This window comes from Phodopus roborovskii, unplaced genomic scaffold (genome assembly GCF_943737965.1).
Source record: "Phodopus roborovskii unplaced genomic scaffold, PHOROB, whole genome shotgun sequence".
NCBI lineage: Eukaryota > Metazoa > Chordata > Mammalia > Rodentia > Cricetidae > Phodopus > Phodopus roborovskii.
In genome coordinates this window covers 113,098-128,406 of record NW_026125410.1, presented here as the reverse complement: position 1 = coordinate 128,406, position 15,309 = coordinate 113,098, and the positions used below count along the sequence as shown (strand labels likewise).

The window sequence follows — 15,309 nt, the reverse complement described above, 5'->3', positions numbered from 1 at the left end:
ATGTTTACCAAGAATGCAAAAGAAATCTAGATTGACTTGATTTTAATTACAACATTTTGAGAATTGATGGGAAATATATAGACTGAACAGCAAGAAAGAAAAATCAAAATAAGTCTTAAGCCCTAATTAATTCTTCCAAACACTAAGGTTAGCAAAGTATTTTAAAGAATGTATTAACTAAATTATTTCACAGTAGCAAAGTGGACTAGCAAAGGTTGCTAGGAGAGATGTAACATGGCTGATTGTAGTGGATTGAGGGTCCTCCCTACCAGACATGGCCACATGGAATCTCATAACATGACTTTACTTAGAGTAAGGATTTCTGTAGACTTAAGGTCAGCTTTGAGATGACATCATACTGACTCAGGTGGACTGTAAATCCAAGGATGGTATCCGTAAAGAGACAGAGAAGAACACCGAGAAGATGGTTCATTTGGCACAATGCCTGCATTGTGATCATGAGGACCTAAGTTCAGATCCCCAGCATCTATGTTAAAAGGGTAGGTGTGGATGTGCACATCTATAATCCTGTATTAATGGGCAGAGAGCAGAGAAAGGCAGATTCTCTGAGGTTGTTGGTCTGCAGGCTAGCCTATTGGTGAGTGCTGGGTTTGGAAAGGGGGCTCTATCTCAAAAGGTAACAAAAAGAGACATAACAGAAGACATCTGCCTGTATATCTCTGACCTATATATGCGTGCATATACACATGAATATATACTTGTAGTCCCTATGGTATTACTCACAATAAGACAGAGAAAGAAGACACAGACATGAGTGAGGTAATACAGCAACCACGGTTGGAGTTCACAAACCAATGGAGTCCAAGAATAAGGGGAAGGAGGATAACTTTTCCTTCAGTGTCCTCAGAAGGACCTAAATCTCCACTACATTAGCTTAGGACTTCTGATGGTTTGTGTGTGTGTGTGGTGTGATGTGGTATGTGTTGCTGGGGATTGAACCCTATCCTTATATATACTAGGCAAGTGCTCTTTCACTGAGCTCTATACCATTGGGCTTTGATTTTTTTTTTTGATACAGGATTTAAAGTAATTTTTTTTTTGAACACAGAGTCTTTGTGATTTGGCTCAGGCAGTTCTCCATCTCAATATTGGCCTCAAAATGCCATCCTGCTGCCTTAGCCTCTATAGTGTTGGGAAGTATTGAAGAACACTGACTTAAAACCAGACAGTTGAAGAACTGAGTGAGTTAGTCTCTCTCTGGACTACTCCATAATGTACCATTTGTAATGGTAGTGGTCTTCCAAAGCTGCAAGGATGAAATACGATGCATGGAAAGTGGAAAAATTTCTTTTTCTTGTTTGTTTATAAGAAAAATTAAAGAAGATTTATGGGATTATTGAAGTATCACCAATAATAGAGAAGATAAAGATCTAGACACACAATATCATGTAGGAATAGGAATAGGTAGACAAACGTTGATTTTCATTGTCACGTGAGGCAGATGGCTCTGTCTAGGTAGAATATGAGAAAGATTAGACTGACTTACAACTTCCCCAAATAATAAGACCTGAAGAAAGTAGTTTCATTTAATTGATTTTCATTTCTCAGTGCAAGGAGACATAAATCTTTAAAGTATTCATAGTCAGGTTGGGGAGCTGGCTCAGTGGATAAAGTGCTGGCTGTGCAAGTATGAGAAGCCACATTCACTCTGCACGTAAAAGCCAGGCAGGTGTGGTGGCCATCTGTCATCCCAGCACTTGAGAAGCAGCGACAGGGATCCCTATAGCCAGCCTAGTAACCGAACTTAGCTGGAATTGGAGAGATCTGGGTTCAGTAACAGCTCCCACCTCAAGAAATACAGAGGAACTCATATGGGGGCCTCAGCTTGCATGTGCACACACAGATACACATGCACACACTATCCTCTCCCCACCTCAAAGCTCAAGGAACTTCCCCACTGCACAGACAGGAAAAGCAGCAGACAATGTTCAGGTTCAAAAGATCCAAACTCTGCCGAGACGGTTGCCTGGCTGCAGCTTGTGCTACCCTGATGCTGTCTGAGAACTTTTAGAACAATATTCCTATTTCTTTCGATGTTGGTTCTGTTTGTTCAGTTTTCTGGATGCATAGCTGTATCTCCACACTGATTCTGTCCCCTGCCTTGCTACCCAGCAGTCTTTCACTGGACTCTCAGGGACTTGGGGTAGTGAAAATATTTTTATTGGGGGAGGTGATCAGGAAGTGAAATAGGAAGATTGTTCTAGAATACCCTTCTCAGACAGCATCAGTACAGCACAGGCTGCAGCCAGGCAAGCATCTCAAGTGAGTTTGGATCTTTTGAACCTGAAGATTGCCTGCTGCTTTACCTATTTGTGCAGCGGGGAAGTTTCTTGAGCTTTGTGGTGGGGAAAGAGTAATGTGTGCATGGGTATCTGTGTGTACATGTGTATCTATGTATGCACATGTATCTGTGTGTGTATGTTTATCTGTGTGTGCATATGCAAGTTGTCTTCCAGTGTCTTCCCCAGGTGATCTTGGCTCACCTCTCCTACAGGAATTGCCTTTGAACATTTAAATTCTTGAAATTTAAAAATGCAAATCTTTTGAAAAGATGTGGATTCCTTCCAGACTAATGTGGTTTGATCAAGCCAGACCACCTGAAACAGAGTACCAGGTGATCCTACATTCCAAACAGCTGGACAAAGCAGCCTGACAGACTACAGCCAGGATTTCTTAATCTTCCTTGAATCCCCCATGACAGCACCCCTTACCAGCAGGAAGTAGTTTGGAAAGAACAATGCCCAAATTCCCAAATATTGTCTATAAATGTTTGTTTTCATTTAAATGGACTTGGTTATATAAAATAAAAAAATGTAAATCTTTACATTTAAAACTTAAAATGATTGAAAATGAAAAGTGTAAAATCAGGGCTAAGGAGATGGCTTAGTCAATAACCTGCTTTCTGTATTAGCATGAGGACCTAAGCCTGAATCCCCAGCACCCATGGTGTCTGTCTGCCTTGCCAATGTTGGTGGCAGAGGTGAAGAGGTATAGGGAGAGGTGGCTGGTGAGCTCCAGGTTCAGTTCAGAAAGGAAGGTGGAGGCAGATGGAAGAAGATACTCAACACTGACCTCTGGCCTCCTCCCATTAGTGCACACACACACACAACAGCAATAACACACACACACACACACACACACACACCCACGCACACACGCACATGTGCAAATGAAAAATTCTTACAGAGGGGCTTGGTGCTTGCTGATCTCTCAGAAAGAGGTTCTGGATGAGTGGTGTGTAAGATACCAGTCAATGACATTGTTACCTGGAGGAATGTGTGGGCCCACAGTCTTGATCTGACCTTCAGGACTGCACTCTCTCCTCTTCCTAGTCGTCCCACTGCACAAGAGATTTGCAAGCACTCAATGTTTGTACAGTTCTGCAAAATGCAAAGGCAGAGGCAGAACATCAGTGTCTTGAATGATAGTAAAGAAACAACACAGAAGTTGCTTTCATTCCTTAGAAGACACTGGCTTGCCTGCAAACCCAATTTATTCCATTTAATTTTGAGAGAGAACAAATTCATTGAAGTAACCCAGACAAAGAGCAGTTAGCAATAATGGGATGTTGGTTCCTGTTAATAGCAAGGTAAAGATGGATCATAAAACACAGTTAAATACATGCTCCATATTTATAAGGGCAGCCAGTGAGCTTTGTTCATTTTCTCAGAACTTGAGAGGATGTTTCTTAGAGATGAAAAATACATTGGGGAAACCTGGAAGGTTTTGCAGAGGAAGCCCTTGAGTCCCTGTCACCTAAAAGCCTCAAAGTTAATGGCTCATTGATAAGCAATTGTTTCACAACACTCTCTTCTGTCCAGATCCCTTCTTGATCATAGAGCTGGCTCTTGTACAAGTTCCATGCATTACACTGTTGTTAAAATAGTCATTTGCCCATCTTGTAGGGGATTACCCTTTAAATGCAAGGAACACAATGTGGCAAATGTTCATGATGAGGATGTTCTACCTATCATGCATGCATATCTTCTCATTGGATCCTGGTTTCCATATCCTCATTTGTTTGAACAGTTGGTATCCAGCAGGTGGCACTGTCTGGGGAGGCTGTGGAGTCTTTAGCACATAGAGTTGTTTGGGAAGAGGTCACTAGTGGTGTACTTTTAAGGTTATACCTGCTTTGGGTTCCAACCTGCACTGCCTACTTTGTGACTTGTTTATACATGTGGACTTGCTTCTGTGCCCTCCCAGGACCCAGACACTGCTATTCTGCCTTCCCAGGACAAGTGGAAATCTCAGAAACTGTGCTCAAATAAACCTCTCCCACTTTAACTTGCTTTGTAAAGAGCTTTGATCACAGCGATGGCAAAGATGACTAATAACTGAGTGTGGGAATACATGAATAGCACACACTCTGCTTTCCATGTGTCCTGTGCAGACCTCCCTAATTGGACTGGAGATAATGATCAAAGAAGTAACAGAGGCTATAACAGAGGAGGGCAGTAGGTTGGGGAAGGAATCTCAAGAGTGGTCCATAAGAACTCGCAGGTGCAATGATAGGCGAGGGTAGGAAGAAAGCCTGGAGAGGACATTTAGGGAGAGTCAAGGGAGGGGCTGTGGTAGTTTCAGTCAATAGCATCATGTGAAGAAAAGAAATAAAGAAGGACAGGGTTGTCATAAGTTGAGTAAGTGAAGAGAACAGAGGAAAGTTTGGAGAGGGGAGGTAATCATGACAAAATCAGCAGGGGCCTGGGGTGAAGGAGGCAAAGATGGCTTTAGGTAGGAGAAGACTCAAGTTCCCATGTCAGAGATACACATTTTTTATAAAAGCAAACTGGAAATCATGATCCCAACACAGGATGTTCGCATTTTGCACTTACAAATTCCTAATCAGGACTGGGATTCCATGCTTTATTTTAACCAAACAAAAGCTGTAGGAGGTCTTCTTTAGCTTTTGATTTTAGTGTAAACTTTGCATAATCACCCTCTCCTCAGAGTTGTCTTGACCCAAGGACCTGGGTGGGTATTGCATGGTTTGTAGTCTTTGAGCCAATAAGAGAAAAGGAGAATGTAATATGAGTTTGAAATCAGATGCAGAAACTAATGACTCTCTTGGCAATCATTTGTAAGTAAAATTCTCCTGTGATATTTAGAGGCTGAAATTTGTGTTAAAATATTTAATGAGAAATAGCAGAAGGGAAGGAATTGAACCTACAACACAAATGCACACAACTTACAAGAGAACACCATTTGTAGATCTCTAATGCTCTTGTGTTCAAGATTCATGCATAACGTAGACATTTATTAGAGGAATTTGAATCTTGTTTTGCAAATGTTTATTTCTGAAGAAGTCTGGATAACAGGCTCTTCCCACTTTTTCCAGTACATAAAAGGATTCTATAGATATCAGCTTTACAGTTTTATTAATTTATTTTTAAAAGGACAGTATTGGTTGCCGACTCTAACATTTTAGAGCCATTGTACAATTTTACAAATGTGCAGGCCCTTGAATAAAAATCTGTTGATTATTGTAGACTTTTCTCTCATATCTCAGGTGCTTTTTCCTTGAGTATAATATTAGAGTTAAATTCCCTTCTACTTTTCATTTCCATTCTTTAATTTTCCTGTTAAAAAGAAATACATGAATATTAGAAGTTAAGACATAATGTGTGTGTGTGTGTGTGTGTGTGTGTGTGTGCTGTGCAAGCACACATATGCATATGAACATATGCACGTGTAGGTCAGAGGTCACCTCATGTGTTATTCCTCAGGCACCGTCTACTGACTATGCTGAGACAACGTCTTTCACTGATCTGAAACTTGCCAAAGATGCTAGGCTGGCCAGTGAGCCCTGGGCATCTGACCTGTCTATCTCCTCAGTACTGAGATCAAATGCATACCACTATACTCAGCTATTTTATGTGGGTTCTGGGGAACAAACTCAGGTCCTCATGCTTGTCAGGAAACCACTTTTCAGAGTGAGCCATCTATCTTCCCAGCCCTAAGACATAGTTACAAAAGCCTCCTTCATCATTTTAGGAGCCCAGGCCAGATGTACAATCACCACCACCACCTATCTACCCATGGGACTTATCATCTCAAATTAGAACTCTACTTGCTTAAGTCTTTTGTCCATTTATACACAGCTGGGATTTGTGTTTATGCCACCTTATCTTTTTTGAAGCTCTTGACTACTATAAGGGACATGTACTGGAATGTTAGTGCTGTAATTGGGAATAACATTGTCCTACTTTATTGGACTTAAATAAATAATTAGTATTATCAGGCCTTTGCATATTTTTTCTCTGCCTTAAAAATTACAGCCAGTTCAGTCTTTTCCTATCTCCCCATGTGCTATTCCATTTGTCTTCTTCAAAACATCTCAGCTGACCACCAAGACTGTGGCTCCCAGGGGAACTGACCTGGGCTTAGAACTCAGAAAACAGTGATTTTCACCTGGAGCTTAATGCCCTGTACCCAACCCCACATATTATAGAGCAGGACAAATGCTGCTTCCATGCTACTGTATCTCTTTTATAAAGCAAATAACCTAATGGTACAGTTGGTTGCCCAGACCTAGCTTGCGCACCTGCTGTACCTGAGACTAGCCTCTTGTTAGAGCCCCTCTCTTCTTCCTCTCTTTGGTATCTTCAACAACCCACTCCAGGGAGTGGGATGCTATTTATACCCAGCGAATTCTCCATTTGGGTTAAAAGCAAACAGTTGTTAACATTCATTCACATGACCACTCTATTTTATCAATTGAAAATTATAACTTTAAAATTTTCAATTTTGCCAACTGAAATTTATGATAGTTAATATTTACTGTCAGTTTGACAAAATTGGCAGTCTCCTAGGAGATTGGTGAGGCACACCCATGGGCACGCTTGTGAAGCCATTTCCAGAGAATGACTCATGCATGAGAGGGGAAGATAGTCTGAGCAGGTAGGTGGCACTATCATGTAGTCTGAGATGAATGAAAGGGGCAAAGGAGAAGGCAAGCTGAGAACTGGTGTTCTGTATTCTCTGACTCCTGGTCTGACTTCTTTTCCATACCCTCCCACTGCTATGTGCTGGCCAAGCACACAGGGCCAGGAGACCATGTGATGAACCAAATCACTAAAACTATGAGCTAAAATAAATCCCCCACTTTGTGTTTGGTCACAGCAAAGAGAAAAGTAACAGTACTTGTCATTTCTTTTCTTTTAATTATGCAAATACTAAACTCAGAATCAAATCCTTGGACATAGATTTGCTCCCTTTAGCTACCTTGAATTATGCCACTTTTATAGCTGACCGGAACAATGGGGTTCACTGAAACATTGCCAGAATGGGCATTGCATTCTGAGTTTGGTGGCTAGTGAATTTGGTCAGTGTGCAGCAGAATTTTTTTTACAATTGGGTTCACAGTTAAGAGGACTAAGGGCCAGAGAGGAGGAAGAGAAGTTGGTGGAATGTCATTCTAAGGGCCTTTGAGATATGACTGAAAAAGCTATCATCGGTGTTTAATGAATTCGTACCTGAGCTTTTGTTCATGCAGGCACTGCATGAACCAGGAACTGGTTCACACGAGCCAGGAACTGAGCTGTACCCAGGGGAAACAATGCAGGGGGAACCATGCATATTCTCATCTGTGGGTTTTAGATAGGGTGGGCTGGCACTGTGATGACCAGAGAAATCTCAAATTCATTCTGTATTTCTGCAGCATTGGTTTGGGGTTTTCCCAGCTCCCAACCTGGCCAGCGCAGTGACTGCTGCTACTGTGGAAACAGCTGTAGAACTCTCCTTGGTTCAGAATTCTACCTTTTCCCACCCTTCCCTCATTCTTTACTTGGTCCTGAAGCTTCCTGATGAAGGCCTCTCTCCTTTCTGTTAGTGACTTTGGTTTGGCAACTTGAGGTTGTAGCTTCAATTTGAAATCAGTGCAAGATAATGGACACCAGTTTGTTTGATCTTTAGTGCAAGCGTGGGGGAAGTGCATCTTTCTAGCCAGGCTCTTCTGGGCCTATCCTACTCCAAGCCCCTGGATAGGATGGGATGTCTGGTGGTCTCTGACTTCTGCAGAATTTGAGAGAGTACATTTAATCGAGTACTTAGGATGTCATCTGTGAAACACTGATGAATGGAAAGTTGATTCTTGCTCTGTGCCTTTGCTACTTGGTCAGGAAATGGCGAGCATTCAGGTGAGGAGGGAAGATCAGAATCAGCACTGGGTGGGTAAGGGCCTTTCATAAAAATATTGATTCATGCTGACAGTTTTGCAAAGTCCTGACTAAGATCAGGCTAGACCCACCAAAACCCCTCAGTGCTAAGACCCCATATTTCAGCCCAGAAAACTTGAACATACTTTTTTTTTTTCTATAAGGAAATTCTATGTTATGCTAATTAATACAAAAAATACAATGCAACAGAATTCCTAATAAATATGATGCTGTTTTTTCTTTTCATCCTTTTGTTATCTATGTTTTTCTAAAGTTGATGCATACTCACTGTGCATGTCAGTGGTTTTCACTGTGACTTTTCATACACGCAGATATCACACTTTGGTCTCACCTGCCTACAGCTACCCTCTCCCTACCTTCCCTCTCCCTTGCTTTCATCACCCCTTTTCCAGTAGTCTCTCTGTTACTTTAATTTCAGATATTTTGATAGGTCCTCATATAGCCTAAGCTGGCCTTGTACTTGCTATTTAGACAAAGATGACCTTGAGCTCCTGCTCTCTCTACCTATACCTCCCAAATGTTGGGATTACAGGCACATAGCACTCAAGTCCCTGGGTGTGTTGGCTGGCTTGTTAAGATGATGATGGGATTTCTGGTGATCTTTTATTTTTATATTCTGTATATGGAAAAAAACGTGATTCTTGCTTTTGGTATGGTTTATTTTGCTTACTATGATGTCCTTTAGTTCCATTAATTTTCCTGTAAATGGCTTGATTTCATTCTTCTTCAAGGTGTTTTAGTGCCCCATTGCCCATGTCTATCACATTTCTTTTATCCATTCATGTGCTGACAAGCACCTGAATCATGTCACTTGGTTCTTGTAAGTACTGTCTCCATACACACGGAGGTGCATTCGAATCACAAGCTGTCTTGGCTTCCCTGCGCACACAGTTCTTTCCTCTTTTAGACAAGCTAAGCCCCATGAGAGTCAAGGATAGGTGTGACACTGTAAGGATACACTGGATACACTCATCTCAATTGCCCAGCTCAGTGCCTCTGGGTGGGCTAACAACTGAAACCTAATGATTTTAAATTGATTTTTAAAAATAATGGGGTTCAGTATGACATTATCATACATGAATATTATTATTCCTGCCCTTCCTCCTGTCTTATTCTTTTTTGTTCTTGGAATGTATTCACAGTCACGCTTTGTTTCCATCTCTATTTCTCTGAAGTAGTCTCCATGGTAGACTTAGAAAAATATGAAGGTTATATTACAAACACTCCTTAATCTTTACAAAAGAGTCATTTTCATTTTTCACAATACCTGCTGCCCAAAGTTGTCAGGCTTTTCTGAGTGTTGGGGTCTGAAAGCAAGAGCTGAAGTTAAAACCACCTGTATCTGGGAATTCTGTCTAATCTGATGTTTTTCTTTGGTCTTGCATGCATGATGACTCACCAATACTCTTGCAGGGCTCTGTCTGTGGATCTGAACCACTGGCACATCCCTCTTCCTGACAAGATGAGGAATTGTAGCATTTCTCAAGAAGGCGCTGAGCTCCGGGGTGTCCTCTGGGGAGGCAGCAGGCTGCAGAGAGAAAGCAGGAGTCAGCACACACAGCTGCAGCAGTTTTTACATTATCCTTCACCTCAGAGCCTGGGCAGTTGGACTGGAGTCACATGAGAGTTCACAAAGGTTGGGCTTTGCCATTGGCGCATTCAACACCAAAATGAGTCACGCTGACAATGAACAAGCCTGTCCACTCTAAAGTTACAGGAATCCACAAAACGTGGGAGAGCACACATTCTTGGGAAATTTATCTTGTAAGGATAAGGTTTTAAGAGAAATAATTTCCCCAGAAGGGCAGAAACCAAGAAGCTGACTTCCCAGACAGGAGTTACTCTTATTGCTTTCCTCTCATTATGAAGGGGGCTGGCTAAATAGAGGTAGCTTCTGTGTGAAAGATAAACTCTGAGGTGTCTAGAAAGGTTGGGGACAGCCTGATTTGTTCTAACTGACTGCCTTCATGACTGTGACCCCATTCCCGTGACCATGAGAAGTGCTCCTGTGAGGAGAGCTGTGTCCTAAGGATAGTCTTTCCCAACGAGCTCATTGCTGCTCTACAGCTTGCTTTTCACTCTTAGTAGTTTGTAATCTAGAACTGGTGAGGTCAAGTTCTGGCTGAAAACACATTTTAGGATTCCAATGAACCACATAGAATATCCTAGTGACATTACTTATTTGCAGATATGTCCAACCTACAGGCCACAGGCATGAAAATTATGGATGAGGCCCAATACAAAGTAGTGAATGTGATTAAAGCATTATTATTATTAGTTTTGTTTGCACAGTTCTCAAGTATAATTTTTGTAGAAATTCAGTGTTATGATACAGTGGCAAAAGTTTGGAACACCCATGACCAAGTGAATATAGAAACCTGCCCCCCTGAATTTAGTTAAGCTTTCCTTTACTTGGTTTGTCTAAATGTGATGAGAGCAACAGTATTACACTTATGTCTGGATTGAAAAAAGAAACCACAGCATAGCAGACCTGGGTTGTACTACAAAAGATAAAACAGTGGTACTCAGTGTATCTAAGGGCCTAGCAGAATCTACCAGACAGACAAAGGGATAGAATCCAGACCCTTCAGGATGACAAGGGTCATGACATGCTGGATTTTGCTCCTGTTGGCTTCCCCGAATTCATCTCACCAAGAGTCCTTTGATTCCCACTCTGTAGCAGTGAATCTGGTTTCTGTTCCTGAGCTGTACCATCACAAAGCTCTGGGTTCCCATTTCATGAGGCACATGCTTTCCATGGCCTCTAAGTAACTATTAGGCCCATCCACAACTGCCACTAGCTGGTCTCAGTGAGAAAAGATAGAGGCACAGAATCACATGCATGCTCCTAGGAAACGCCAGAAAACAGGCAGGGAAAGGAAGGAAATGCCAGAAAACAGGCAGGGAAAGGAAATCTAACACAGACAACTTGGGGAGATTGTGTGGGAAAGTCCAGTAGTAATGAAAGGGAAATTTGCAAAAACAAAGAATGCTGGGTGTCATATAGATCCCGAAGAAGAGGAAAGCATGGTGAGGGACATAGGTATTTCCTGGATATGTCATCTAAGAATTGTGGTCCTTTGCTGAGTGGGAGTTTCTGTGTGTAAAGATTGAATTGTAATTACCCAAAGGGTTTGGATAAGTGACAATTGTTTAGAAGAGTATCAAGTGAAGTCCCTTGGCATTTCTCATGTAAAATCAGTCTCTTTCCATGCCAGAGCCTGTATAGTTTCAGGGAGTCAGGGCTGCCCTGTGAGGTCCTGCCCTGCCCCCAGAAGCTATCAAGCAAGCAAATAAAAACTAGTTTTCAGTAGGTTAGAGTTGGGGTGAACCTTAAGTGGATAGGCAAGAAGCCTACTCTTGAAAATGATACAGGTGGTTATTTTGATGAGGGAGGAAACTTCTGAGGCTTGTAAGACCTAAGGGAGGGATGGTAGAGAAGAGGGTGAAGATATAGGAAACAGGAACATCTGATACAGAAAAATTAAGCCTGGAGCAACAGGAGGAAACGGTTTTTCTCCAAAAATGTTGCAGAGAGAAGCTGAAGATGAGAGAGTATTAGATGGTGCATATCGTGGGCTGGATTTTGTGATGTGGAACTTGATTATTTGAATACACACTTGTCTTCAGGCCACTACCAATAGTAATGTAAAGAAAGATGGATGGGAAGTACAAAAAATGTAGTAAAGGCTTGGAGAAGCCAATATAGAGATCGAGGAGAACAGAGCTTCCTAGTAACAAGGATGGCCCCATGAATACTTCAGCCACTGGGATGTAATGAGGCCACCAGCTACAGGGTGGAGAAGCTGGGTTACGGAAATATGTCTGGCTAGGACTTCAAGGGCAATGACTTAGAGTTTGAAGAAGGGAGATTATTAAAACTTCTAAAAGAGTGTCCAGGTAAATCATCTTGCATTCTCAGCACGGCTAGAAACAAAGTTTAACAAAAGTTGGCTTTAAGAATGGGCTGGGCGGGGTGACTGCTTCAGAGAAAGTGTGCATATTAAGAAAGAAAGGTTCACTAGAAAGAGGAAGTGAGAGCATTATTGTAAAAATAGGAGAATGGGTGAAGAATAGGATGTTGAGTATGGCAAAGGTAAGGTATCTAGAAAACATGTTCAAGGCCAATGGCCAAAGCCCTGTGATGGTGAGATGCATGGATAGAGTGAGGTGAGAACTCAGATGTGTCAGCTCCAGGGATGTTGGAATTTCCCAGGATAATGACAGAGCCTGGTATTGCCAGGAGGATAAACAAAGGAGTTGTTCACAAATGCTCAGAAATAGAGGATCTGAAAGAAAAGTGTTTACAGCATAAGATTAAAAAGATTGAACTCAGACAATTAAGAATTGTGTAAATCCCTAATTCCTCATATGTTTTCTATTACATTTTCTGTATGTGTCTGCTGTCACAGATTTCATATTTATTATGTGCAACTTCTCTTTATTTTCTTTTTCTTTGAAACATGGTCTTGTTGTGTGTGTGAAAGTTCACAATCCATATGGATCCTAGTGTAGACTTTTGACTATTGTTTCTCAAGTATCATCCATTTTGGGGTTTCCTGTTGTTTGTTTGAGATGGGGTCTTTTATTGGCCTGGAACTTTCCCAGTAGGCTGTGCTGGCAGGCCAGAAATCCCCAGGGGTTTGCCTGGCTCTGGATGATTTCATTACATAGGTTCTTGTATTGGCATGGTAGCTATTTTACCCACCTGCCAATTCCCTAGTGTCTAGTTGTGATTCTCTATTCTCAAATTATAACCTATGATTATTATCAGTAAAAGTCAAACAAGGCCCCAAACCAAGACCTCGTTGTGTGGTTTTATCAGATGTGGCTTATGTGGAAATGGAAAGTACATGTACTGGGGTACATTGTAATTTGTCAATATTAATACATGGTCTGTGGATGAAGCATAGGTCCTCTGCTAGCTAGAAAACGGGGCTCCTGCAAGACAGGGGTCAATGGAACATGCTCCTTCTGTTTCATACCATAGTTTAGAACATAGAAAAAGTGCCGCTGTTGAGCACCACGGTCAAAGGGTCTTCAAACAGCTTACACACCAGTTTTTTCAAGTGGCATTCCAGAAATTATTTCACAAGACAAAACATAACAAAAGGGGAGACATTATCCAAGAAATGTAAACAACAATTAAAATCCATTTTCTAGATGCATAGTGGAATCTTCCCGGTTGGCCATGGTCACGCAGACCATGCCTTTCCTGGGCCCGAGATCAGCAGAGGTGAGGGAGGCTGTTCTCTGAGCATTTGGGGGAGGCAGACATGCAGTCAAGAGTAAATTGGTTCAATGCTATGTGAAGCTGCAAGTAAACACTCAAGCGACTCCCTAAGAACAAACAGCTTCCTTCTGTAACAAGGAAATAATTGTTAGTAAATATGCATCTTTCACCAGCTGCTACTCAGAATTTGATCCCAACAAGACGTTTTCATTTTCATCATTTTCCCCCAAACTCCTCACTCTGGTGTAGGGACAATCTGCAGCCAGAATGTGCAGTACAGTTGGAAAAATGGGATTTGAAGAAAAGGGGTTGGGTGAAATGAGACTGGTAGCCCTGAGAATCTAGATTCTTAAGCATTGTATACCATTTTTTTCTTGTTTGTAGTGCGTCTTTAGAGTTCAGGTATTCCTAGCAGACATGAAAGAGCAGACCATACTCATGGACTATAATTAAATCTAAGTGGAGGCAAGCCTAGAGGGCCAATGTACCCTGCAATTAAGACATACATGTAAAGGTTTGTGGGCAGAGAGAAAAACCCCACTTTTTTTTTCTTCCCGAGTGATGCAAAGTCTAACTATAAGAATCAGCTCTCCATCAATGGTGCTGAAGCTTCCTTAGTCTTTGGGTGTGGCATTTTTCCATTGTATGTTATCTATGGGGCATGCACGCATGCACACACTCACACACACACACACAATATGTGCATGTGGGTGTTCACATACACCTGTCTATGCATATGAGTGGAAGTCAGGTGTCATTCTTCAGGATGGAGAAGATGAATTCAGTAGCAAGCACAGATGTAACTACAGCAGCCTAACGGGAAAAGAAAACCAGAGCCAGGTGGGCTGTCTCACTGAGACCTTCTGAAGCCATGGAAGGCTAGGATATTTTATCAAAGAGGCTAGGATATTTTATCAAAGGAGGTGAGAGAGTGTGCAGCTGACACCTGACCATGAGAAAGGTAAGTCACAAGTGTCTATGAGTACTTCATATGTGAAATAAACTGTGGCTACAAACATTCAAGCTCTTTAAGATGATTCCAAAAGGCATGAATGACTAAAGTAGGCAAAGTGCTCTTCTTTCTCTGTATTCTTTATTTTAAAGGTGTGTGTTAGGTGGAGTCTGGGGGTGAGTGCGCCAGCTGTTGTTCAGAAACTGACAAGTGTCCCCCGGTTTTGAATTGAGGAGAAACAGTAGACAGAGGCAGTTAACGAAAAAAAAAAAAAGTAGTCTTAGGGATAAGTAAGACAAACTATGCAAATTTGCCAAGCCACTGTCTGTAGGCCACTTGAGTCTAGAAAACTATTTGCAAGGCTATAATCCCTGACAGATGAACTGGTTCTGGGTTTCTGCCATCCCTGTTTGTATGATCTGGTTCTAATTTGGACTTCCTGTGGGATTAGTCTTGCTGAAGCAAGGAGAGACTCGGAGGCGGCATCTATACCTCCAAGGAGTGCTTAGAATGTAGGGTTTTCATGCTTCTTGGTCTAGTCTTTGTAAAACCCTTTTTCCTGGAGGAGTCTCTCTCTCTCTCTCTCTCTCTCTCTCTCTCTCTCTCTCTCTCTCTGTTATTCCCAGAAGGCACTCTGGGTTCTAATGTACATCTTTGCTTTTCTCCCTAGGCACAGCCTCACATCCTTCTGACTTCTTCCTCATCAGCTCACACTTGGGCTGTCTATTACAAAATCTTGCCCATCAAAAAAAACTTAAAATCCTTTATTCTTTATGAAACTCGTGGTTCCTTGTTTGGGTTTATTTTTTTAAACCTCATCTTATCTAAAGATCACAGCATGTTTGGAAGGCTATCCAAACCCTGGATAAAGTCCACTCAAGTAACAAAATTGGTAGTTTGAAAAAAAATTATTTTACCATCTTTAG

General features: G+C 41.7%; 1 protein-coding gene across 1 annotated transcript in view; it reads right to left on the bottom strand.

The window, feature by feature from the left end:
- Positions 1 to 15,309, bottom strand: part of LOC127215285 (integrin alpha-8) — a gene marked incomplete at its 5' end in the record, with an annotated part of 131,197 nt that overhangs the window by 17,383 nt on the left and 98,505 nt on the right. Inside the window, 2 exons of the mRNA XM_051175660.1 lie at positions 3,288 to 3,401; positions 9,598 to 9,726. Coding sequence (XP_051031617.1) covers positions 3,288 to 3,401; positions 9,598 to 9,726 — 243 coding nt within the window. The remainder of the gene's footprint in view (positions 1 to 3,287; positions 3,402 to 9,597; positions 9,727 to 15,309) is intronic.